At 43.6% G+C, this 27,814-nt stretch overlaps 1 protein-coding gene across 7 annotated transcripts in view; it reads right to left on the bottom strand.

Annotated features, from left to right (window-relative positions):
* The window catches only part of dlg3 (discs, large homolog 3 (Drosophila)), a 75,407-nt gene that overhangs the window by 3,768 nt on the left and 43,825 nt on the right, over positions 1-27,814 (bottom strand). Inside the window, exons 5-23 of one of the 7 annotated variants that reach the window (XM_041047534.1) lie at positions 26,839-26,892; positions 26,277-26,327; positions 24,839-24,963; positions 24,237-24,406; positions 23,812-23,948; positions 22,445-22,589; positions 20,891-21,053; positions 14,222-14,378; positions 13,478-13,580; positions 6,221-6,335; positions 4,294-4,470; positions 4,079-4,154; positions 3,382-3,484; positions 1,834-1,875; positions 1,577-1,627; positions 1,327-1,428; positions 1,053-1,225; positions 721-830; positions 532-623 (exon numbers count right to left, since the gene is read on the bottom strand). In XM_041047534.1, the coding sequence (XP_040903468.1) occupies positions 532-623; positions 721-830; positions 1,053-1,225; positions 1,327-1,428; positions 1,577-1,627; positions 1,834-1,875; positions 3,382-3,484; positions 4,079-4,154; positions 4,294-4,470; positions 6,221-6,335; positions 13,478-13,580; positions 14,222-14,378; positions 20,891-21,053; positions 22,445-22,589; positions 23,812-23,948; positions 24,237-24,406; positions 24,839-24,963; positions 26,277-26,327; positions 26,839-26,892 (2,146 nt within the window). Of the gene's footprint in view, positions 1-531; positions 624-720; positions 831-1,052; positions 1,226-1,326; positions 1,429-1,576; positions 1,628-1,833; positions 1,876-3,381; positions 3,485-4,078; positions 4,155-4,293; positions 4,471-6,220; positions 6,336-7,311; positions 7,534-11,962; positions 12,404-13,477; positions 13,581-14,221; positions 14,379-20,890; positions 21,054-22,444; positions 22,590-23,811; positions 23,949-24,236; positions 24,407-24,838; positions 24,964-26,276; positions 26,328-26,838; positions 26,893-27,814 lie in introns of those variants that run through there. The other 6 variants (XM_041047536.1, XM_041047538.1, XM_041047535.1 and 3 more) reach the window with 6 other exon arrangements.

The following is a 27,814-nucleotide window of genomic DNA, read 5'->3' on the forward strand; positions in this document are numbered from 1 at the left end:
TTGTCTTGCTTTTTGTGCTGACCATCTCTGAAAGGCTTGCTGTAAAAGGACTGAAAGCATTCGTTAGCCTACTGACATTAAGGCTACAAACAACCAATAATACAGCACTCTCAGCAGACTGGTACTCTCTATTCAGAAAGAGCATCTCGTGTGATCGCCTTCACCTCGAATATAAGACGAACTGCAGCTTTTCAAAGCTAACTTCCAGAAAAAGATCTTACAGTCAAGCAAATAGAGTAATTAAATACATTAAAAAAAGAAATAAATTAGAGATGAAACGATTAAGTCAGTTAAGCCGATCAATAGAAAATTAATCTTTTTTTTTCATCAATTGTTTCATTAATTGTTTTAAGTCGTTTTTCAGGTTACTGCTTTCTGTCATGAGGTTTTGCTGCTTGTCTTTGTCTTATTTGATTGGGATTTAGGAAAACTGTGATAAACGTTTTTCAAACGATTAATCCATCGTTTAAAAAAAAAAGTAAAAAGAAAATATTTATCAATAACTCAAAGCAAAAGGGCAGTGAGACCAACCTGTGAAATACTCTCCAAAGTCTTGCTCCAGCTTAACTGCCTTGTCAAAGACTTTATTGGCCTGCTCGTACGTCTGCCTCTTATTCATTTCCCTGAAAAAAAAAAAAACAGGCGTTTCTGGTTATCTTCACAGACACACTTACAATCACTGACGTCTTGATTACAGTTTGTACAAAAGCTCAAACTTACATTAGGGCTTCAATGGATTTTGGTTTGATAAAGATGGCAATCGGATAAAGTTGTGCTTGCTGCAGTCGTTTTATGGCATTCCCAGACACATCCAGAATGCAGTGTTTCCCCTGTAGGTAGACAGAGTACATTTTGTTCAAAAATACACAAGTAGACCACATATTCAAGGAGGCTTCACTGTGGTTCTTGTATTGCTGGGAAAAGCTGGTGGTGGAACATTAATTACAAATGTCTGTTTTCCGTTTTAGCAAGCAACCTAACATGCCTCTGGTTACACCCCCGAATACACCAAAGCCAAACTGGTAACCCAATCCTGCAGTCTGAGTGCCTACCCTCTCAGCCACAGTTCTGACAGACAGGATGCTCGTTCCATAGAGGTTCTCATTGAACTGGCCGGCCTCAATGAATTTATTATCCTGAATGTCTTTCTCCATTTGCTCTCGTGAAGCCACAAAGTGGTAGTCCTGGCCGTCCATCTCATTCTCTCGCCTTGGACGAGTCGTATCTGCAGAGGCGAATGGAACAAGTTTATTTTTCACTACTGCTGTTATGTTTAGCATGTGCGTTTAGTGTACTGTGTAGGGCTGTTGTGCACTGTCAACTCACGGGGTACACAGGAGCCAAACTTGTGTGGAAACTCAGAGATGAGGTCATCATTTATTCTGTCCTTCATTGGACCCAAAATGATCACAGGCCTCGTGTAGTGGACTGCATTGGAGACAAAGAAGGCAGGTGAAGAGAAATGTAAAACAAACAATCCATAGCTTGAATTATGCTATATATATATATATATATATATATATATATATACATTTTTTTTTTTTTTTTTTTTCTAAATGTGAACAGATTTACTCACTTTCCTGTCGAATGACTGGCTCATAGGAAAGAATTGTATCCTCCTGCCCCTCTGTAATAACAGAATCATCCGAAATTTTACATCTCATTTTTTAAAAACCCCAAAAAACAGAAGATTATCATGGCTGATTAAACACAAAGATGAATATTAAGTTACAGATGTCATTTCACAAGTAAATTTACCATCGACAATGTTATTCATCTATGTGGGCAGTGTAAAACAAACCAGAAAGACCATGAGAAATGAAGGTGACTCACTCGAACTGCTTTCGCTGTCACTTGTGTTGGATGTCAGGCATTCTGCAAAAGCATAAGAGAGCCAGTTGCACATAATCTCAAAAACAGCAGCAGATCCACAGTTAAATTCAAATAATTTCTCTTCTTAAGGGTGAAAATTTTTTTCACCTGTCTCAACAGCCTTAGGAAAAAAAAGCGGCTTGTTTCTAAACAACTAGGCCGTTTAAAAGAAAAAAAAACAAAAGGGGGATAAAGAAAGCAGAAGTCTTGTCTGGTGCGGCAGCCATGCTCTCACAATATTAGGGAAGTGGTTTTAGGTGCAAGCAATAGGAAATTAAGTGTTTCCTGTGACAGTATCCCAAATGACCTCCAATTCCCTGGCCAATGCTTCCTATTTCTAGATCTATGCCTGTGGCAGCAGATCTCATATCAGGGAAAAGACAAAAGAAAATATTCAGGCATTACGCTGTCCACAGGAGGGAGGCAGGAGCTGACTGACTCAGGGGAAGTGCAGGAAACCAGTCACGGCAACACTCTGCTCTGGTGACAAATACATTCCAGCTCTGTGTGACCTTATCTGACAAATCTCTGCTAAACATTTATTGTAAAGACCCCATGAGACAGTCAGAATAAGTATAACGCTCACTCACCCTCCCGTGGGAATGCATATTTTATATGTACTGTGAATCTGAGTAGGCGTGTGTGTTGTGTGTGAGCACGCACATAGGTCTGTGTGTGTGTGTGTGTGTGTGTGTTGCTCTAAATGTGTGTGGTTTAGCATTCCCAGCTGGGTCTGCAGTGACAAAGCATTTTTTTTTTCTCTGAGCTTAGGAGACAGCTGCTTGACACAGTACAACCACACACTTACTCAAACTCTTTGATCCATAAAAGTCATCGCTTAACCCTGGGAAGTCCTAGGTGTCCCGACAGGTGAGAGCAGAAACCAAGAGAAGAGAGCAGACAGGAAGAAGAAGAGGTTAGTGAGAGTTGGGGCAGAGAGGGAGAGGAGTGCTGCGTAGTGCTCACCAGGCCCACTGACACATGGCGCTTCGCTGTACTCATTAAGCCTGAGCCCCACTTTGTTCATAGTAAGCCACGGCCTTTCAATTACTCAAGCCCAATCCCATTAAAATGGGATTTTGACCTGTTAAGTGTTAAAGCTTCAGTCCAGTTAATGAGATTCTTCTTGTTGTGGGTCAGTGACTGACTGGAGAATTGATCAGGACTTATACAAGGAGTAGCATCACAGTGTTAGAAGGCCCGTGTGTTAAAGCAGCCAAGAACTTGCGCACACATGCGCGCACACACAGCTAGACACTCCTCTGGAGCCCATAGACAGATGCACAGACACACCAGAGAGAACCCCACATCTCCTGCGTGACGCCGGCTCTGCATGTGGGGCATCTCTCTGGGACAGTGAGAAAGGGATGAGAGTGGTGCCATCACACAAACCATCCCTGGAGGTGAGCGGAAAGATGAAAATTGAGAGACAGAACTGAAGCATGAAGGGGAAAGGACGAAAAACAACACCCCCTCCCCGTCACCCTCGATCACACAGCTGGTACTCACGTTCAGACTCCACCAACTCCTGCACAATATTCTCCTTGCTCTTGTAAAACGGGAACTTGCGCGAGAGGTTGAAGCTTTTTTTGCGCTTTACTTTGACTGGCTGCTTGTGTGGGTGAGAAGGGGGGGGAGGGGGCAATGGGAGGGTGAAAACAAAAACAGAATGGGTTTCAATGAAGGTACTCAACACACATGCAAAATAAAAAAAAAAATGAAATGTAAACAAACAAAACATCAAATAATGAACATGAGAAGCAGGTAATGTATGAAAATGAATGGCATATCAATGTGAAGCAAACAGACTTCTGTTTAACAACTTGAACATATACGTTTTTCAAAGAATTGAATCTCCTTGCATAATGAATAATACAGATACAACATTACAGCTGATTTATACTTCTACAGATTAAATCTGACAGATCAGCCTCTGACGAACGTGCAGACATTTTGTAAGTGCACATTTTTGTAATATCACTGAGTGCACGAGCTGTGGAGGTTACAGAGGCCTCTCATGTCCACGGAGCTCCTGTGTAATCTATACAGTAATATGAGCGCTTTTTGTGCTTGCTTCAGTGAGCAGGTGCTGGTCCCTTTCCCACACTCAGGGGGGAAGTAGGCCATCTCCCTGGGAGTCCAGCAGCAGCTCTGAAGACAGCCTCTCTGGCACCAGGGCAGGGAGCAGCTGGCCCTCTACACTTACCCGGTTAGACTCAATCATGCCTGTCCTGGCGTGGAACTTGACTGTTTTTAACCTGGCCCGCTCTTTCTTCTCCACTCTGAAAAAAATAAATACATTTAAAAAAAAAAAAAAAAAAAAAAAGGGGAAAAAAAGAGTTTAGACTGGACATGAATGGGAGTAGTCATATTAGCTTTTCATAGCATTAGTACACTGCTGCACATGAAGAGCGACTGTACCTTTTCTTGCTTGGAATGACCCCGATCTGCTCACTCTCTCCATGCGGTGTGACCAGCCTCGCCTGCCACCACTCGTCATCAGAAGCATTTATGACATGGAGGATATCCCCGTAAGAGAAGCTCAGGCCTTGGCTGGGCAGGCAGCTGTCCCTCGTTCGATCATAGTCAAACAAAGCTCTACAAAAGCAAAAGGCTTTGGTTACACTCTTTTCCTTTTATCTTGACTTGGTGTTTAGAGACTCAACATGCACTAAGATCAAATGACTCTGTGGCACGAAATGGCATTCATGAATCTTTACTTCACATGCAAGCAGTGTGAAGCATTAGCTGTAATGATGTGCCTGCGTTCAAAATATGCGGAACTAAGATGACAATCAAAAATCTTGAGAGTAATTTTTTGACTCATTCAGACATGTCGCTTTCTGCGTTTGACTCGCTGGATAGTTTTAATAAAAATATAAGTGCTAGCATATATATGTAACCATAGCAACATAAGGTGGAAAGTAACGCCACATCCTGTTGGAAAGTGTGACAAAGCATGGCATTTCACCTGACATTTCACCCTGCTATTGCCACGCAATTCCCATTACAAACATACACTGTTTATTGTCTGTCTGCGTCACTCTCTTGTCAGACAGGTAAACCCACAGCCACTGCTAAAGGTATTAAAAACCTGCTTTACTGGATTCAGCTCTCCTTGACCTACAAGCCTATATCTTCAGGCCTTTTAACATGGTCCAGTGGGCAGACAGGCTGTGGCCAAAATGCATTCTTCTCCTCTGTTTTAAGATTTCTGCCAACTGATACAGCACATGGCTATGAGGAAGCACTGCCACTGAGGCTATCATGATGCAATCTGGCGGCAGCTCATTTGCTGGTGTGCTTCACAGGGAAACGAGAGCACTTTCAACATTGGTCGACGAGTGATAATCAAATTCATGGCCATAACCGTATTACTGCACCTTGACATGCTTACAGTGTTGCTTCAGAGAGTGTGTGTGAGCACATGTGACACTGTGTTTGTTTTTTTGAGTGCACCTTAGAGGTTTAACGCCTCCACATTCCTGAGGCTGGGCTGGGAGGACATGGCGGCTCCTGCATCAGCCAGCTAACTAGACAGCTTTTTCAACATAACTGTGGGCTTAGTCACCCGCACAGAAGCAGGCTAGGCTCTACATGCCTCATAGGAGCCGGTCTATAGGAGAGGTATGAGTCAGAATGGTTAACACTCCTCTGACTATAACATGTGTCCAATGAGATAACACCTAAATTCTTTTGGTATATCTGAGTAAGGTCCATTGCTATTGAACTCAGGCTAAATCAATCTAGTAATGTAGCGGTTAGGCTTAGGTTAAGTGAGGCGCATTAGCGCTTCAAGGGAAATATGGGAAAGCAGTTGGACTATGGAGTTACATCACGCAGTCCTTTTACCTTGACCCCCGTGAGTCCTTTGTGACTAGCTGCATTTATGTGAGGGAAAGGATGCCACCTGTTTTAATTCCTAAATGAGCCTCCATCAAGTTTGGCAACCGGCCCAAAGTGTCATAACGCAGGTCACTTCGACAAGCTCCCCTGTCAATCTACATTACGCAAAGTAGCGTCAATGTCATTTGTGGCATCAAAACAACAACAGGGAATGCTTGTCCGTTGATGAATAGCATCAACCCGATGCCCTGAATTAAACACTATCCTACAAATAGTATCTAGTTTTATCGTATGATCTATGCCAGATGTGGCATGCTGTTGTACTCCTGACAGCGTGGCTGCTTTTGACAACGTGCTTTCAGGCTTTATTCGCCCCCACAGACAGGCAGAGATTTATTATGCAAGAGTCTTTCTTTTGACTACAGATCTTAGAAGCTGATGCAGTGAGTGCAAGTATGATTGTGAGTGTGTGTGTGTGTGTGTGCGAACGCTCTGGCTTTACCTGACATAGAGGGAGCGTTTCTCACTGGTGCGCAGGGACCCTGATCCCGAGCTCATGCTGCTGTTCAGCATCTGCTCCCTCAGGTCGTGGATCTTGGACTCAAAGCGACTATACTCTGCAATGTAAGAAACAAACAAAACAAACTCATCAGCTCTCCCCAAAAATAGGTGTTCGAGAATACACCACCCCTTCGGGCTGTCAGGCTGATACACCCAAGGTTAAGGTGGCAACAGGTCAAGAAACTAAAACAGAACTGAACCCTGCTCTCTTATTTCACTGGAAAATTGTGGGCAGTCTCTGTCTCAGATTGTGCTGCAGTGAGCTGGAGTGAATAGACGAAAGGTTCAGCGAATCCTTAGGCTGATTAATGACCCCAGGAACAGATGGTTTATCACAGATCTGCCTTACACATCCAGTAATGTCTCATGTCAGGTAATTAATTATACAGATTAATTAAGTTCAACATGGGCTCTTTAGTGTGGTTAAAAAAAGGGAAGGCCTCCAACAATTTCAAATGCATGACCATTTGTCATAGGTGTGTAAATCCAGTTGCTGCCCAGGAGCACAGGGATGATGTATGAATCCACCTGGACCTCCTCATTAAGAATGCTCTCATTAGCCTGCTGTGAGCAGCGTGCTCTGTGCCCAGGCTGCTGGAACAAGCTAGGCCACCGCACCACACACAGCACACTGCTAGATAAACAGACCGGCAGATGCAGCTAGAAAAACAAGTAGGCTAGGTCGCTCACATGATCGCACAAAAGAGGTAATGGGACCCCAAAACAGCCGCATCGCTGTGAGCGACTAATTTCTTTTTTAATAATAATTCAGTTAGAATTATTGTATTGAGCTGTATTTTCGTAAATGTTAATATTTCACGTTGCACAGCTGTGCTCAGGAATTTGGCTGTATACAACAACCTAGGATTACAACATTAATGACATGCGATAACGTATACTACTGTTAAAAAGACAAAACATATCTATGTCTCGATCATAATTAGCCCATAAAAGAACCAGTGCCAGAGAATATTGTGCACATTTATTCCACATATCTCCTTTACTGCCATGGCTGTAGGGGTTGACTCCTACCTTACAGCTTAATCATCCATAGCTGGCAACACTTCCTGTAACGTGAACAAGAGATCAAAGTCCAGATTCTGTCGAACAAGCCTACAAGCAGCCTTGAAAAACAAACACCCATTCCTACAAAATGTTTTTTCCCCCAAGTTAGTCCAAGCTCCTGGAAAATTCGGGGCAGGTGCAAAAACAATCTTCAGGTTGCTGAACTCAAACCCCCTCTCATCCGTACAACAGCCAGGCGAAACCTAAAGCAGATTCATTGAAAAAAAAAAAAAAAATACAGATCCTGCCCCAGGCCTGGTGATGGCTCTCCACCCTGGTCTCTGCTCAAAGGGTTAACAATACAACAGAGTGACGCTGCAAGGTGAGGTAACCAGACACCGCCTGCCTGCCTGTAACCAAGAGCAACGTCCTAGCACTCTCAGAACAGGGACAGCAGATGCGGAAACAGCCATTCAGACTAGTCCACTTGGCTCACAGGCACAGGAGAGACGAGAGAATGAGGCACAAGAAGAGGCAGATTGGGAAGGGAGGGGCCGGGGGACAAGACAAAGAGTAGCTAAATAGAGAGAGTGATCTTAATGCCCCGTTTTACAATACCACCAACCTGAAGGGCTGGCTGAGAGCTGTGCCGGTGAGACGGCGGTATGAGGAGCACAGGTGGTAGAGTTAAATCTTTTGCTTGTTCACATTCCGAACATCCAGATGATTAATCCAAACACTGTGGACATTCAAGAGGAGCAGGAAAAGCAGTACAACCAGCTTTAGGTCTCTGTGGGGTGAAAATCCTAAGCTGAACCATATTCTGTTGTCACACCTTGTTGATACTGATAACCCCAGAACAAAAGAAATTCTACATTACAATCCCCTACATATACTACATCACAACATCTGTGTAACAGCATGGACTTCCTTTATAATAAAGTGCTCTCAGTTTCCTGTAATTTTAGAGCAGTCAGATGATATGAAACAGTAAAGGAAGTTTAGATCTGTTTCACAGAAAAGGAAGGATACTCCCAGTACAAGAGCACACTGCGATACTGGTGAATGAGTACAACCAACCACATCACAATGGTACCACAGGAGAACAATAATTCATACTCAAACATGACAAACATTGACTGTTTGACTGTGAGCTTCAATAATAGAAACAACATTTTCAGACGTCTCCCTGGTGTGTGAGGAAATCAGATGGAACCAAATACAAATCACAACTGTAATAACAGAGATTCGGTCAGATCACCCACAAGTAGGATTCAAATTTTCCTTCACCGAGTCCTGGCAACGTTAATGATCAGTAACCGATTAATCATTAAAGACCTCGAAGACAGGGCACCCTTGTAACATAGACGTTGGGGTGCTGACCATGAATCACAATATCTCCGGTCTACATGTTGGCCTGGGGCCTTTGTTGCATGTCAATTCCCATTTCCTGTCTCTTCATTCCTTTATTTCATTTCTTTTTATCTCTCTGCTATGAGCTAACAAAGCCACAAAATGCTGTAATATAAATAAAAATAAATAAATGTTTAAAGGTCTATTTTTGCAGGTATTTGACTCAGAACTTAAAACACCTGTAAATTGTTTGAGTCATACAATTAAAATGACATAAATAAATAAGCAATGCCATCACTCAAAATTGCTCCTCCTGCTTCCACTCAGCCTGTCGTTACTTAACAAACTGCCAAACAAAACTAAAAAAGTGATACAGAATAATGCATAACTTCCCACTTGTAATGGACACAATATATAATGGATGGACATGCAGGAAACTCAAATCTAAACCCATTCATTTTTGTATCAAAGAAAAAAAGCTGCAGCCTACAACAACAAATGCTTATATAAAGTTGAAACCAGCTAAGCTACCATTATTATCTGATGACGGTGTTACTGGTGTTAAATGAGGACATAACCATATCTCCCTGATTAAGAATGAGTCATGTGTGCAATGTCGAATAACACATTCTTGACCAGTCCAGCTCTTTATGGTGATCACTCCAACATTAATTATTCTTTAACAAGCCTATGCAGAAGCACACCTTCGAAATTGTGGGAGTCCACAATTGTCAACGTTAAATCTCCCGTAAAGTTAAATGTCCCTTAAAGCACTTAATACACAAGAGCTAGCCTATATTTTTAGGAGTGACCCACAGGAAGAGCAGACAGCTAATAGAAACTGGGACTATTCTGTATCTCTCACTCCCACTGCGTGTCCTCATTAGTTGTACAGCTTTTTTATTTTGGGGGACGGTCGCTTCTCTTTTGATCCAGTTATGCAACACAGCAGGCATGTACTTGTAATGTGAGAGTGTGTTATGTTCTCGGAAATAGCTGAGCCAGTGAACGCACAGACCCCCACCCCAATAATATACAGCAGGAGGAACATGAAGACCTACAAACTTCTGTAATGCACTCTGCCGTGAGTTTGATGAGGCCGCATGGAGTTTACCATTTCCTCTACAGCCATCCTTCTGCCCCCCCATTTCCTAAGTGCAAAAATGTTTGTGTAATTACACTCCTTGATAGTGGGGCAGGGGAGCATGTGGATACACACCCCTCACTTCCACTCCTTCAAGCTGAATGTCAGTTAAAGAGACTTTAAGCCGTTTTCTCATATGATGAGTGTGAAGGTGCCCTTTCGTCCGTGTCAGTCGCGTTTTCACCTATTGGAAATACTGTTTGGTTTAGGAGAGGGACGGCGTCTGGATAGAACGCACAGGGGCCAGGATAGAAACATCATCAAACCGCCCACCCGCTCGCTGTGAATTCTCCGGACAACAACCTGCTCTATTCACACATCAGCTCAGTCGGATATTACATAGACTTTGTACTAAAGAGCCAGCAAGGTAGAGTCCATTTCGTGTCCAGCTCAGCTGATTTGGACATTTGCGTTCTCACATACAAGTCCTCCGGGTAATATCTAGATAATTTCAGGGCTGCAGTGAATGTGCGAAAGAGCTATTGATGTAAAAGACTTGGTGATGCTCCAGTAAGCCACTGTGAGTCAGGAGGCCTCCTGCTGCAGCCCGTGTGCTCTGTTGTGGCTTCTTGTAGTCTTCAGTGTTGGCCTACCATCAGAGGTCCGTGGACGCCTGGGCCCTGGCCCCTGAGACTGCTCTCCAGGCAGTCTGCCCAACATAAACCAGCATGCACCCTCCACTTCCTCCCCATGACTGACTGTCCTTGTACAGCTCACTGGGGGTTCTTCCCGCTCCAAGCTCAAACGAACGGCATGTCACACACCGCTTTGCCAACAGATTTACTGGCGACAGATCGCAGGTCACCAGTGGGGATGCAGGAAGTCAATCATTTGCCAGTACTCAACTCATATGTTTAGAGTAGTTAGGCATTGTACACAAACAGATAAGTGTCCTTCACCGGGTCACAAAGGGGGCGCAGAGCTGAAAGCATGATTTGGTATAGAAAACAAAGGTTCCCTTCTACTAACCACATCATTATTCAAGATGCTGCCTGAATGCTCTGGCATGCAAGGCAACATGAACTCAAATGGACAAGAATGGGGCATTGTAATCAGCATTTTGTAACAGAAGTAAAGCCTATACCGCAGTATTGTCAGTTTTGATCTCAGCCTGCGTCTTTCTTTAGCTTCGTTCCACGCCAACCCACTGATCCTGTTCCACCTCAATTTCAATGACCTTGGAGCGTTATTGGACATTTCTGGCTTGTGTTTTATTGAAAGCCAATGGAATATAGAAGAGTGGGAACGTGCTGCAACTTATACCCATGCACATTCCTGTCATAGTCCAACTTCAGAACTCAGCCTGGATCTAAAGCTTACAATATCCTTCCCATTATTGTGATAGCATTACTGCAGCATGCTCCAGTACACATGCAAAGAATTACAAAGATGCTGAGAAAAAATGCAACTGCCACAGTAGCACTGATGCACAGCCAACCTGTGATTTACTATTACAAAGACAGAGTGCTGTCATTTTGCGGAATAAACTCTGTTAAATTAGATAAAGACTCACGTGGCTAAGCGACACATAAATTTTGCTTTAGTCAGCAATGAAAGAGGACTTGTGGTCTGAGAGCGTTACGTCCAAAGTCTGGTGCGGTGGTGACATTCAAGTGTAATGTGAATGTAAAGAGCAGAGATTCACTGGTGAGGTCACTGTTTGAGCCATCACCACAGAGCTGACACACACCTGTTTGACCACACCTGTGTGTCCCCACCTAAAGGTTTAGGTTACATAACAGCAGTATAGTTCAAGGTGCCTACATGGATCCTGCTATATATATATATATATATGTTACAAATAAGAAGTAAACTGAGGAGTCAGGGAGAAAAAAAAAAGACATAAAGCCAAACGGATGCGGATTCCAGGTAATGGCAGGACTGTAACATGGAAGCGGTTGCATGAACTACAGTAGGGGTGAGGCAATCACATGTCTGCCATGGTAACTTAACATTAATTTCAAGGCCGTTTAAAGAGAGCCTTGTTGAACTTGTGTTGCCACTTACAGAGGGTTAATTCCTGCTTCTTATTCTAGCAGCTCAGACACAAGGGGACGGCACACTTACTTTTTGTGCTATAACTTTACTACTTAAGTAAACCACAGGTCACAGCTAAAAGGGGCAGCAAACTACCTCGGTACAGTAGCAGTCAAAATAAACAATCTCTGCAATGTAACTCACGCAGCTCGTTCCTGTTTCAGTGTGACAGTATTTCCCGCAATCTTTCTGCCTTCCTTCCTCGTCTCACCTCAATTAAATGAAACCGTGGCTATTATTTCGCAGTCGCAGCCGGCAGTTTCTTCATCCGGCCATTAGGGAGTTCATGCGGCTTCTGCTCTGCTGTGCTGTGCTGCTGTTGTATTCGAGCCCATCCCCCATCCGCACAGGCTGGTGAGACAGATAAAAGTTGGACGCTGTTCGTTTTCCACCTTCCACTCTTCGGCTTTTCTAAAAAAACTTTCCTCGGCAGTCGCAAGGGAAGTAGAGCAATGAGCGCAGTTTTCCGCTTACTCTCCTCTTTCCACCGCTGTCCCGGTTCTGAGCCCACGGACGGCGGCTTGCTCGCGGGGGCTCGGAGTTTGAACAGGGAAGGACAACAGCGGTTCGTTTGCCCGCCTTCCAGTTGGCTCCACACTTCAGCCTGCTAACACAAGAGCCGCCCCTGAACCTGAATACTTCCTCATGCGAGCCTATCAGGAGCGCCGTCCCCACTAGCAACCAGAGCTTCTCACGCATCCACAGCCGCGCCAGGTAGATCTGATGTTTCCTTTGCAACACTAGAAGGATGTCACTACAAGGATGTCTGATGATATTTTAGTTTTTCTTGTTGTCTATAGATGACACCATGAAATGACCAAACCAATAATACACCAATCATACTAACAGGCCTGATATAACTTTTTTGAAATCTGTGCCATACACCTCCAGAGTTGTCCAAAAACTATTAAAAGCATATAAGTGAGCCACACAGTGCACATGATCCTCCAGTCAATCCTACATATACTGTCCTGCTGCTGAAAGTACTCACTAGAGCACCAAATGTGTATTAATCCACGGCTGAAAATAGTTCACAACAAATACACGGTTTGCTAAAAATTACCATTCCCAGCTGTTTCAGGAAAATAATTAACCTCATTTTAAAGGCTGGCATTAGATTACAAAGCTCAGGAGTAGATTTTGGGGAGAAATGAAATCTGTCTCCCTGTTGATAAGGTTCCTTAAAGGTGGGACTGAATCCTACATTTCCCATCATGTAACTTGACAGTGCCTTTAGTTAGACCCTCACTGCCTCTCACATCTTTATGCTAAATATGAAGTTACAGCTACAACCAGCAGTAGCTACATTTACCATACCAAAGCGAGAATGGTATCTATATTTTCATGTAACCTTTGATAACATGAATATTTTCCCAAAATATCAAAAACCTTCATGCAAATTTGATGCCCCTTGTTTGTGTTTCAGGTTTTCTGCAATAAATCTGTAGTGTCCAAGCCCAACTTTAGAAAGTCACCTCCAGAACCACAGAAGACATTTTAGAAAACAATCTAACCTAACCAGATAATCTGGCTTTTGGAAATAAAGACTGTTGATGATAACACTTTCCACTACAGACCATTAAGGTCAAGAAGGTCAAGATCCATTTTGGCACAATATCATGAAGTATTCATGCATGATTTGAGATCGTAGGCCCTTACCTTCAGGCCTGTATTGAGCAATGATGGTGACGGTCTGTCCAGCTCTTTTCAGTGCTGCAGCTGCCTGCTCATGTGTGGCATTCCTTAGGTTCACTCCATTCACCTGCAGCAAAACCAACAGAGGGAAACTTAGCAAGACAAAGCCCTCAGTAGATCCCAAAGATAGCAGCTGCTTGTCATCATGTGAAAACCTAACATTATGTCTGGATTATAATATGTATGAAAATTATGTGACTTTACTACAAGATAAGACCTCTGATTTTAAATAAAAGTATATTTTTTAGCTATCAATGCAGACACACCATGAACACAATAAAGGCATTTCTTCATCCTTTAGTTGAAGATGATCTTTTTCTATACTGTGTATCAATGTATTTTCAGACAACAGCGCTGAAATAAAACAGGCATATATGGAGCAACACTGGATTCTGAAAAGGTTAAAGAGTTATGAAATACAAGTCAGGAGATTTAAATGTGTAGTTTATTGGATATTTTATTGATTCACAAAATTCTCTTTTCTGGCAGAGCACCACTAAGCTCCCTCTGAGTTGTTATGAATTTAATGTCTCGCTCAAGGACATTTCAGCAGGCCAGATGTTTGCTGGCTTTCTAAACACTAGGCCACCTTAATTCTATCATCATTATTCTGACAGAAGGAGCTGGCTGAAAATCTCCCAGCGATGCCTCCAATTTGCAACAGTTGTTGATGTGGATAAACAAAAAACCTGCGGTTGATATACTGACAGAGAGAATCCGGTCGCCCCTCCTCAGCTCGCCGCTCAGGTCAGCCGGTCCTCCTGCCAGGATGAAGGAGACAAAGATGCCTTCTCCATCCTCCCCGCCGACAATGTTGAAGCCCAGGCCTGTGGAGCCTTTGTGCAGCAACACCTTCCTTGGCTCCCTGCCAAACAGAGTGACAGTGTCAGGGTGAAGGGCAGGACAGAGAGCACAGAAGAGATGAGCAGAGAGAGAGAGCGAGAGATACAACTGAAACAAAAAGAGCATAAACAGAGGGCTGCACAGAGGCTGTTTCAGACAACAGCCATCTTCTACCGGCTTACACTGTGTACAATCCCAAAATGTCGAGCGCATTCAGTTTAGGCAGCTACAAGCAGAGGGCCTGTAGATCTTTTTTTGTAGATCCACTCTGTATATATTTGAATGTGAGTGCCTTAAATAGAACTTATAAGTGATTAATCTAGCGGACACTATACACCAGCAGAAACAATGATTAACCACATAACAATCATGCACTAATCATCCTGCTAATAAAGATAATTTGGATTACTTTGATAACCACTTGGATAGCACTGTTCCTTCACTACTATGTAAGCAATAAGACAAGCAGCCACACGACTCGATCCAAAAGCAGGTGATCTATTGACTATAACACTTCCTGAGTATGCATGGCAATCTCATGGAAATGTACACAAGTGTACACACTTAAACATCCACTCGTATTAATGTCGGTAGACACAATGAGCTACCTCCTGCTCGACAGACCCGCTGAAGCTCTGCTTTAGCTTTAGCCACTATGACTCATCCTTCAGCAGGCTATTCAGACTGCCTCAGTTTTAAGATGCTAGAGAGGCCAAACCGCTGCTATGGTCCAGCAAAATCCCTCTGAGAACACACAAGTGCAAATACACACACTCTAGAAAGCCCAACATTAGACTCTCACACACACACACACACAATATATATATATACACACATAAGCATACATGCATGCACGTACAGGCTCAGGCGCACACACAAACACAGTTTCCTTTTTTAACAGAAAACACTGCATGGTTCCTATTAGTGGTCTTCCCTTGCAGTACTCAGCCTGCGGTCTACAGGAACAATTCCTACTCAATCCCTAATGGCTGAGCTCTAACTCGCTGTTAAGACCATTTTCCCATCGATGGCAGCCGAGGCAGCATTCCAAACTTTCAGAATCATACCCCTGACTGCCTGGAAAAAGCGTTGATTACTCCACTAAAAGAGATCAGCAGCAATGGAAAGTCCTAAATGGTAAAACAGTGCCTGTGCCTGTTAAAGTGTACTCATTTGCAATTAACTGAACTCAGATGAAGAGTTTTTTTGTGAGGCCACTAAAAAAGATAGATGAGCAGCAACATAGTGACTCTGGGTTTGCAGGATTCCTTATAAGTAGTGTTTGTACAATGCAGAATCCGGGACAGATGACTGTAGGCTTAAAACATTTCCTCCATAATGTTCTTGTTCTACCATTTACATTTTTTTTTAGCACCAGAGATAAAAAATAAATGAATAAAAAAAAAAGGCAAGTAGCAATTGCCTTTATACAACAACAACTGACTTGCTTTCAAGCAAGCCAAGCTTAAAATAACCTTGCTTTCCATCTTGAGATTTTCAGCCCAGCTTGACAAGGCACACAGATCTCCATGGTTACCTTAGGATCCGGATCCGGTGCTTGCTTCTGAAAGAGCATTTCCTAACTGTGCGTTCGGGCAGGCTCCTCACCAGCGACATGGAAGATGAGATGTTGACCGTGAACATGGTGGCTATGGCACATTGCTCAGCTCAGCTCTTGCTCCTCGACCTCTCTGCCTATCTGGCCTTCCACTGAGAGAGGGGCTGCAATTTTAGAAGCTCCCGTGTTTGGGGCTTGATGTTCCCTATCTCATCCTTGTGTGCTGTGATGGGAAACAGCTCCTCTTTGGGCTGTCACAAACGCTCTCATCCCCATCATCACTAGTAAGGCAAGACTTAACACTTAACCCTACTGCTCCCACGCAAATCATCTTTGTTCCGTTCCACAGGAAGAAGCCAAAGTCACCCTTCAATCACATCTGGAGTAACCAGAACTGCACTGGGACTCGCGTGTGTTGGACTGGATGCTATCCAACTTTAGTCCCCTTTCAGATTGTGCTGTCATCTCTGCTCTAATGTTGCTTTGGGTCCAGCCCCCCCCCCAGTTCAGCACACCAGCATTCCTGTCTGTTAGCCTGGCCCTCTGGAGACTAGGCAGACGGATTCCCAGAAGCTCCTTGCTAATTCGTGTAAACAAACTGAGGAGCTCATGAAGTGACTTTCAGGCCTTTGATTTGACGCCCCCATAGTCTGCGACCTGGCTGATTTCCTTGTGTGAAAATAATGTACAGACTACTGTGGAATGTTTGAACACATCAGGCCGGTTTCTTTTTGGAGCAGTGTGCATGTGTGTTTCTGCATGCACTGTTTGTCCATAGGATGTGTATCGCCAGGCCATTTTCATGGAAAGTGGGAATGAATTCCTGCTCTTTTAGATGCAGCAATGAAGTCCTCCCTCCCTATCACAAGACCTGCCTACCCTCCCTTCCCCCCTTTGCCTTTTCATCCATGCCAGGAATGTAAACAGTTATAGAGCGGTTAAAACCCTTTCTCTCTGCCCTGCCATTTCTCCTGCGACTCTTTTCTCTAATTCAGAACCCACCGCCTCTCTCACCGCCACATTTTCCCTGCCTGTTTCAGTGTGCTGGCTGAGGTGGTCGCAGTTCAGTCCTAAAGCTGTGAATGGTTATCTGGGCTGCGGGGTTCAATGGGTCATGCTGCCCTGGACTCAGCCCAGTAATTGGCTCTGCTTGGCTGATTAATGGTGGACACTGCAGATGGACGCCATTTTCCACAGACAGACACTACCTCTCGCAGCATTTATCTCTCCCTTTCCCTGAATGGATCACATCAGCTTATTTATAGAAGCGTATACAGATAAAATTAAAATGCTGCTTTATCTCTCTCTGCCTTTTCACTACTTAAATTTCAGCTGTAGATTTTCTCTGCCTCTTCTTCATGGCCTGCAATTTTCCTCTAATTTCACAAAGGGAAAAATGTATTCATTGCTAAGGTGATAGACAGTTTAAGATATTTCATGCCTCTCACTGTGACTAAGAATAAAATTGGAGCGATGAATGATTAACACCTAAGAAGAGTACTCAGCTGAATCTGCTGTGAGAACTTTTATTTTAAACTCCCCTTTGTGCTTTTGCAACTTTTAAAAATGCTACCCAAAGGTCAAAGTGTTCCTTGCTACCGATGACTGAATTCTTGCGCTGCCCAATCAAAGGTTCTGTTTGTGCGTGAGACACACAAAGTTACTGATTAGCTCACCTCCTGCTACAGTCCTCTAACTTCTGTATTTACACAAGCTGTGCTTGAACAAAGCAGCCTAACCAGAAGCATTGTTGTATATATTTAACAACTACAGCCCTGACCAGCAGAGAGGAGCCGTTTGTTTAGTGATTGCGCACACTGTCACCACTACACGCAGATTTATGTTTACACTAAACATGAATATTTACACCTAGAGGTTTTATCTCTTATCAAGTCCAATGTGGACAGAAACAGGGTTGCAAGGAAGCTATGTACAGTACTGACATATCTCCAGAAAGGGGGTAATATCAGATGGAGAAGATGGGGGTTGGGGGGGGGGGGGGGGGGGGGGGGGGGTGTCGGGGGATGTGTCTGTGATGACACCACTGAGGGGGATGTGCAGATGGGCAGAGGGCCGATACAAGCTCTGACTCATTCCTCACAACCAGCCTGCTCCACTTCTGCGGAAGCCTGTGCTTACAATAGCATACATCTAAAATAACCCCTCCTGGTCGGAGCCAATGGGGAAGCTGCTGGGGCTGGAGGGAGGTGTCTCTTATCTGCCTGTCAGCCTGATGGAGCCGGATGCTCATCTGCTGTGATTGGGATCAAGTCGGCTGTCGGACATGATGTCCTCCGAGACCATGCCACTCTTTTCTGATTCTGCAGCCGACATGACACACAAACCCACTGGGGGCAAACAGGTGCATGTGCGGGTCACAGTATACAGGCTGTTCTCATTTGCAGCGTTGATTTATGAGTTGTCTGGTGTGCGAGATGTATACCCACAGGTCTGTGTGCATGTCATAATTGTGCCTTGCACTTAAAGCACATGCATCTGCGTGTGTGCTCGTATGCGTCAGCACATTATGAGCAAATGTCTCAGTGTACAGTATGTGTGTGTGATTGGTGCTGGCAGCACGGGGGATGAGAGGGGTAAGACCTGAGTGCATGGCCTGGTTTTCCCAGCGTGCAGATGAATCATGACAGCTGCAGGACTGTCTGCTGCTACTGGTCTGTTGGCCCGTTCCGGATCAGGCTCTTACTCCCTATTACATTTATGGTAACAGCAAAGGCTTGGTGTTTATATTTACATACACAGAGCAGCAGGCAAAACATTCCAACGCTGTAAAGCAGAATGTTTGTGTTGGGTGGCTCCCATAAGCCTTCCCATCCTCATGTATTGTCCTTTCTTTTTAAACACCACAACCTGCCTTAAGTTACAGCCAAGCAGCAAGACCAGAATTTGTGCTTTTCTCTCTCTCTCTATTCATGCACACACACACATACAGGAAAGCACACTCTGACATCAGTATATGGCATATATGTTACACAATAAAGGCTACATTTAACACAAACACGTCACATCAAAGCAATGGTTCACAGAAAAATCGGGGGCATTCATCCATGAGGTAGTGCTCGATGGACAAGACTGTGGATCTAATATAAATGAATAAGTGAAACAAAATCAACAAACAGGCGGCCTTTTGCACATTTGGTAATGCCAAAAAGTGAAAAAACAACAAGGACTGCCATAAATATCATGTATATTATTGTCTTCAGCAGTAACCACCAGCGAAAGTAACTTGGCCCAACATAGAGGCTTAGTTTTATCGATGCGTCCTGACAGATGGAATTGAGCAGCTTGTGGGAGCGTGAAGCCCTTTCGGCTGCACTCCTGTGGAGATGTGTTTGTGAAGAGCAGGTACGACTCCATTTTAAACTGCGATGAACAGGGCACTATTGTTTGAGATTCATGGATGTGAGCAGATTAGTAGAAAATTGAAAAATGACAAGGGTTAGACCTTTTTAAAATATGAAAAGTAGTGGTGGTGGTGGTGCATGTGTAGTAGCAAAAAGACAAAACATACACAAAGGGCAAGAAATAATAATACGCTTATTTCTTTCATTTCTGCTCTACAGTCAGTTTCCTGTTGTTGTTACAGTATTTAGTTTTTCAACATGTTTCATGGGAAGTCGTGACAGATTAAGCAGCACCTGAATATGAGTCGATTACTGGGTATGTCATACAAACAAAAAAAGCAGCCACACACTTAAAGTACCAGCGTATAAAGCAGTAAGGTAGATATGAGGTGGGGAAACATTTACATGCAAACATACAGACAGAAAGAGAAAGTTTAAATAAGATAGAAGAAAGCCCTGCTTGAAAATAAGAGCTCTATCTTCTGTCCATTGCTCCTCTCTGTCTATTCATTTTGGCGTATTTTGCACACAAATCGTAGAGCATACTACTGGTGAGGTAGGTGGCCTCCATCCCTCTCTGGCCCTACTCCTGTCTGATGCCAGATCAAGATGCTGAGCTATAGAGAGGAGGGTTAGCTAAGCAAGGCGTGATGGACTAGGTTAGTACCTGCCAGAGAAGGGGAGTGGACCTTGGCACAAGGGAGCAGGGGAAGGACAGAAGCCTCTGTAGAGGGCCTGGGGCACCTTGCTGTCCCCAGGTTTGTGGATGACACTGTAAATAGGTTCAGCCCTGCTGTGGGGTACAGGAATCACAGTGAACGGGACAAGTGTAGGACACAAATAAGGCACACATACCAACAAAGATGCGACAAATGCACATACAAGTCATGTGGACAGCTTGGACAGGGACATTACAGGGACAACTAACACTCATCCAGTAACACATTCACTCCACAACATACAGACACGTACTGTATAAACGCCTGCATGCAGTCACACACACACGCGCACACACACACACAGGGAGAATACAGCCTCCTCCCCAGAGCTGTGGGTTAAGATACCCAAGGCCTCGTGGGACACTCCAATCAAGCCCCTATGAATGCTACTTCTGATCCAGTACTTGGATAGGAGGTCAAAGGTTAAACCTCAGTCATAACAAGTACGAGAAGTGACAAGAGGCCTCTCTCAGCACACAGCCACCACACACTGGCCAGCTATTATGTAGTATGCACCACCATGAGCCCTGATGAGATGAAATATGTAAACTAAGCATTTGCTTTGCTTCATCAAATACAAATATGCACACGTATCGTCAAAGGAACCATGACAACACCTATAAAACAACAACGAAATGGAGGCGACTAGAAACAAAAAGAAACCCATGCAAATTTAACATACTTGTTTTAAAAACGTAATTTAACAGCATACAATTGTGCTCTACAGCCATGTTATTCCTTAACTACAGCTACACCAGCAAATACCAAACACGCCTTTAGCTGATTGCCAGAGGTAAACGATGTGCTGTGATTTAGTTAAATACACTCATAGAGCCTGCATAAGTGTAAAGTATGGGAGGAGAATCATTCATGGAGGAACCGGTCTGTAACCTACCTTGTGAAGTCTTCCTCCCCCAGCATGTGGCGGGGAACTGGCGAGTACCTGGACGGGGTAACCTGGGGCGGCGGGTACACTGGCTTAGGCTCCATTGCCCCCATGTAGTTGTGGCTGACGTGGTTGTCCACCATGGTGGGGAAGGCTGGAGGGAGGGCCAGACCAGTAGGGGGAAAGAAAGAATGATTACAACACAGGTGCAACAGGAACACTGCATAAGACAACTTCACTGCCTTCTCTAAATATACCCAGTGGTCGGTCCACCACTTTGATCCAGACTAAAATATCCTCAACAACTATAAAATATCTCAAAGCTGAACCTGAGCAGTCGACCTGTCAACTGTAGATGTTTACACTGGACAGTTTGGATAATAATTTTAATGTTTAATTTCATTTTCTCTTCCAGACAAGTTTACCCAACCTTTGAGATTGTTTTAAAACTTGTCCGATCATCTGACTGTTCGTCTTTGTAGCAAAGTCTCTGCATTCCCAGATCTTAGCGACTGCACTTGGTGATGATGATATTATTAGCAATAGGAAAGGTGGCCAAAACTACAAAAAATAAGACCCAGGTTGTATGAAACCACAATTTCTCAAAACGGCATTTAGGAAATTGGCTAGGCCTTTTATGCATGAAAAATCATCTCTTGTCTCTTTTTTTCTGTCTGTGCTAATTCTTTACACAATTCACAACTAGAACTGACTAAAGTATGAACAGACATGTTTCAGTAATCTACACCTGATGTTTCTCTGTCAATCCTCTTATCACCTCAGAGGAAACACATTTTTCTAAAAAACTGATGCATGCACGCAAAAGCAAGACCACTGGCATGAAAAAACACCTCTTTCCCTGAATTTACATTCTTGATGGAGGCAGCTGAGCATGATAAAACAAGCTTTTCAAATCCAGATCATCTGACCACGGGTTATACTGTCAGAGCGGGGTTAAGTCTGCATTAAGGGCTTGTTTAAACCCCGGCAACTGCAAACATTTAGAACATACAAAAAGCCCTCAGTAGGCCCCTCTGATACTAAATCACTGTTCTGTAGAAATTTGAGATGCTGCAGCTCAAGATCGTGGGCTCTCATGAGCAGGTGGGATGTGAGAAACCATCCACACTCAGTGGGAGGCAGAGAACTGCGCTTGTTGTTGCTGTGGGAAGGATTTTGTGTGTGTGTGTGTGTGTCTGTGTGTGTGTGTGTGTGTGTGTGTGTGTGTGTGTGTGCAAGCAGTCACTACATTCACTATGTGGGTGTCTGGGCATAGCAGTTTTGGGGAGAGAACAGTGATCCAACACAAAAATTCATGCAGGCCAGCTGAAATATCTCTGATAAAGATAAAAAGCTGATTCCCGGTACAAAACATGCTGACAGGGACCTCGACTTATAAATCACCCTTCACCTAACATCAAACATTTTATATAAATACACCCGTTCTAGTTTTGAGGCAGCTGTGTATGTATTACTAAATGTAAAATCCAGTTTCTGGCTCGGACTGTGTATGAATTTGCACTACAAGGACGACTATATCAACGAGAAGAGATAGATACGTACTGCTGGAGTAGTCTGGAGGGGCGTACATGTCATTGAGATGCACCGGTCCTGGTTTGGCCACCTTGAGGTAAACCATATCGGAGGTGTTCTTCAGTGCGGCCACCGCTTCCTCGTGACGCACGTCCTGCAGCACGATGTTGTTCACCTGAATGCGACAATTGTCAAGAGAAGAGAGGAGGGAAAAATCCTTGTATCAACACCCGAACTACTCGTGTGTCTGAGCTGCACTATGACAACATGACGCGTCACAGCAGCCATCACACCAGCCAACACAATAATGAATCATAGCTTGGAGGTATTATGAGATTTTTGTACATCTCAATAAGCAGAGTGAAAGGTTGGTGTGCTGTGCAACGTTAACAGAGGTGAAAAGCAGTAGGTAGAGGTTTTTAAAGACGCTGCAAATTTCTGCAGTTTTGTCTGTTAACACTCGATTCCCTGGAAATATGCTGTCAGTCAAAAGTTTCTGAACACCCCATATTTTAGCAGTTTTGGTTACACTGATGCAATGTGCTCACTTCACTGTCAGTCCAACGTGAGAGAACAGAGGAACAGGTACAGTACTATATGTGAACTGAGAAACGTTGAAAATTGAGGACACAATATACTGTATATTAGTGCTGCAAATGAAGTAGTCTGCATGTTGTCATGCGCCTGCTCTCAAATAGAGATCCTCTCTGTAGCTAGATAACCTTTTGATAATGTAAGGCAGAGGGATAAAAAGTATTTTCTTTGGCAAACATCTCCAAGACAACTTTTTATTTCTCAGAGGAGTAACAGCTATTTCTCTGCTATGACCTAATGTTTGACTTCCACAATGACAGTGGAGTGTATAGTTTGCCACCTTTGTATTTTATTAGCTGTCAATGAGAAAAGATGACCACTGCAAAGGGCAGTCCTGTATACTGCAAGTTAAAAAACATGTAGCAGAATATATATTGTGTAAATAGATATTGTGTTAATGAGGGCTCATTGATGAGGTAACTATAATTATTTGCAGGATTTTCACAAAGACTGTAGCGATGAGTGATTCCTTTTTTGATATACAGCAGCCTTAAACAAACGTGATGTCTCTCACTCTCATACGCAGTTGACAGACCTTTTTATTGTTCCATGCCATGGCCCAAACGGTAAATTATCAATCATGGACAAAGGCATAAATGCTGATGTGTGTGCTGTGTGCCTCACTTAGCTTAAAATGACAGGATGAGGCAACCAACCACAAAATAAAGTGTACTTAACGTGTCCCATAAACAGTCAGTCATCTACAGAGAGCACATACAGTGAGCCAAATGAACAGCTAAAATGAGTGCAATTTGATTTGAGAACTGAATGTGTGACTCAGTAAGTCAGGTGCAGGCTCATACAGCTAGCAGGCGGTCTCCGGTCTGCAGCCGTCCATCTTTTTGGGCAGCTCCTCCCTCTATAATCTTGGTGATATAGATGCTGTTGTCTCCTGGGATGTGCTGGTTGCCGATCCCGCCAGCGATGCTGAATCCCAGCCCTGGGTGAGTAATACACGCAGTCAGATAGAGCCACCTCTGATTCTATACATTTTTATATATAACACATGTTTGAGTCTGCCTCCTCTGTGCAGAATAGTTCACTTCTTACACAATGCTGCCTTAGAAATCTCGTCTTAAAGTCTATTTTTTTTCAAAATTTAATGCCCATTCATGCTGGAACAGTGAGTTAACACCATACCCATGTCTAAAAATATGTAGATAAAAGTAGAAGAATGTATGGAAATGAACTTTTATATTTCTCTCTAAGTGTGCGACATGTCCCTGACCTTTGGGCCCTTTCAGGAGGTTGACCTCCAGAATTGTCTCAGGTGGGGCCTGCCTCCGTCGAACCAACAGCCGCACCACTGGCCCCGCCTCCTTCAGGGCCTCCACCGCCCGGCTGTGAACCACCTCAGACACGTCCACATCATTCACACGCAGCACACAGTCATTAACCCTGCAGGGGGAAATGTTTATATAACATTATATATATAAAATCACACATACCAGCTTGTCAGTCAGCAGAAAACAGCAATGGAGTTACTTTGCAGCATAAAGGCAGGGAGAGACCCTAACATGGCCAGTGTAATCAGAAACCTCCAAAGCACATAAAAAAGCACTCCATATCATAATTTTTGCATGTTTCAGGCTTTGGTTTTCCAGTGAATCATAACTTTGAGGAAACACACAGAGCCAGGGGGCAGAGGGCTGTAGAAACTCTGCCTCCCACACAGCACTGCCTGGCGGGACATGGTGGTAGTGAGCATTAAAGAAGAGAGAAAGGAGGTTAGAGGAGAGAGAGAGGACAGAGGGTGCGGAGGAGCTTGGAAAGAGTAGATGGACAGAATAAGGTGAGGAGGAGGGTAAGATGGTGAGGAGGGGACCTTACCCCAGTCGTCCATCCATAGCAGCTGCTCCTCCAGGGATAATCTTGGTGATGAAAATCCCCGGATCATCAGGAATGTGGGGATTGTCTATTCCTCCAGCAATGCTGAAGCCCAGGCCAGAGTTCCCCTGCACACAGGTTATGATTGGCATTTTCAGTGGGGAACAATAAACAACACACACATGCACACACTTAGATGTAAGTGATGGACCCAATGTGGGCTCCGGGTCAGTACCATATGGCTCTTAAGTGTATTGGTATCTCAGAGGAACACGTGATTGATGCAAACTACTCCAGGGATTACTCCAGGGATTTCTCCAGGCACTTCTGATGCCTGTTTTTGTGGACACGTGTGTGTGTGTCCTTGCATGTGACAAATGATAATGCCATGTATTCCATTGGAAGAGGTGCACTTCATTCAAAATGTCACGCTTACTCCATCAACCCGCAGAGAGGCATCCGTGTTAGAGATGCCCTGTGTCAACAGAAAAGTGGATTTATGATCTAAAGTAAAGATGAGTTGGGAAGCGTCATTTCTATTGCATGATACAGAGCTTCTCACTCTCCACAGGAGACGGACACTACCACCTCCTGTCGTTCCTGTTCCTGAAGTGACAGAGCACCCATTTGGATCCAGTGGGTCCAGGGACACTGCTGCATCTGACAGCCGTGGCCACAGAGACAGGCAGCAAACAAGACAGCTGAGAAAAGACTTCACTTTATTATTTTCTATAATTAATGAGAAACAGTCGCAACAAATTAGGACAGAGGGAGGCTGAGGCCTCCCAGTGTGCTGCTCTGGAGCCGAGAGGAGTACACTGGGCTTTACCACCAAATGTTACACACCCACAGACCTTTTAAAGTGTGACTTCACATAGTTTATTCAAGCCTTCTGCATGCAGAAATGCCACTTAGAGTGGAAAGGGCAGAAAGATACTGTGCATCTATCATGGGTTCGGAGGTGCATCTATATGTGGGTGGAATAATGAGAGCAGAAACATATAGGCTCTGCCACTACAGGCTGAACCACCGCTGACAAGTGCAGCGGTGCCTGCTGAACAACTGAACAGGAGAGCACTTTACATTTCTGGCGTCTGCTGATGACATGTGCATCAGGATTATGTAAAAAGCTATGCCTCATTGGCCTTATTCTGTGCTCATACTTACATGAGACATCACACATAAGACATTCTTACGGCAGTTATGTAACAGCTATAACTTCACTAACACACCGTATCACATATGATTCTCATGTACAATTACAGAGATTTAGATTTTTCGTTAGTTTTCATGTTCTTCAGGCTCAATGAGTGAAGAATGAGTTGCTTACTACCACCTAGTGGGGAGAAATCCATCCATCATGCAGGAAATACATTAGGGGGGAATATGCAAATTGTGGGGAAAAAAAGAAAAAAATTAACAAGCAAGTGGTAAAGCTCACCCTCTCCAAAATGATCTCTTCATATTTATACATCCCATCACTGCCATTTACCTGCCAAAATAAAAAAAACACAATGATTAGTTACATCACTGAGCCGGAATTATGCCATTTTCTAAAAATATAGTAAGAAAAAAGCGAAGCATGCAAATCTTTCAGATGAATCCTATACCATATAATACAGAGCAGACCTATGTACAGACTGAATACAGAGAAGTGTGGAGAATGGGATTATTGACAAAATATACACAAGATACATTCACCAGATTGTTTTACTGGCTAAAAATACCACCATGAATTTCTGATTCGCTGCAATCAGAAATGTCTCTCTTTCTTAAAACATATATGCACTGTGACACTAAAATGTGCTGCCGCAGAATGCACATTCCCGACAAACCGGCAAGGGTCAACAGGATAATGGATGTTGGTCCACATGACAAACAGCATGTTGCTACCAGGAGGAGGCCTTTTCAAACCGCACACACAAACATGCTCATGCACCGAAGCAGAGGGAGTGTGAATGAGAGAGATATATACTGTACAGAGAGAGGGAACAGATACTTACATAAGGGCCTGCATCTAGTGAGTCTGCGTTGACGATGATGGGGGGAGGGTTGGCCTGTGAATATGAAGAGATACACATTATCTCAGTGTGTGAGGCTGGCAGCACGCAGACGTGGGGACAGTCAGTGAGTCTCCTTGGGGCTGAGGCTATGGGGAGGGGAAGGGGTGGAGGCGTTTTGGTGGGGTGGGGGGGGTGGTGGGTTGGTGTTGGAAAGGTGTGAGGACTGAGAATGAGGACTGGGGCAGAGAGACCGCTGCTTATTAACCACCACAGCCAGACGTCCCGCGGTCACCTCATTAAACAAACCGGCTTGTGTTCCAGCTGTTGGGACAATACGTTTATCCCACATCAGCTCCTCCTTTTCACTTTCACTTCACACACAGAAATAACACCATGTAGCACCACATACAGTATGTATGAATTTATGGTTCAATAACCATTCAGTTAATACTGTGAAACTACCACACACCACTAACACAAAAGGAATGTCTAATCTTATTTATGAACCCTGTTCTATTCTATAATTTAGGGGGTTAGGATTATCTAATATATAATATGTAAGACGTGATTTGAGAGTAGTTAGCTGATTAATCAGTTAGACAACTGACAGAATTATTTGACGATGACAATGATTTTGTCTCTCAAAGAAAGGGCTTTTCTCTGATTAATATCATTGTCAAATGATTGTCAGGCTTTACTATATGGATTGTTGGTTAAAAAAAAATTTGTGATGTTTCATGTTGGCAACATTTTAATTGTTGAAGTCTTACATCAAGGAAAAAAGTAAACATTTGTTTGTGAGCATTTGCAGCTTTTCCTCTTTATATTTTTATATAACTGAAATGTAATATCTTTGTTTTTGTATTTTAACAGTTAGCCGACCAGTACAACTGATAACAATTGTTTAATGTTTAATAAAAATTCTGAATTTATAAGATAATACATTCTGATGTTTCTTCTGCATTTTTTTGACTGT

The sequence above is a fragment of the Toxotes jaculatrix genome, chromosome 10, assembly GCF_017976425.1.
Source record: "Toxotes jaculatrix isolate fToxJac2 chromosome 10, fToxJac2.pri, whole genome shotgun sequence".
Taxonomy (NCBI): domain Eukaryota; kingdom Metazoa; phylum Chordata; class Actinopteri; family Toxotidae; genus Toxotes; species Toxotes jaculatrix.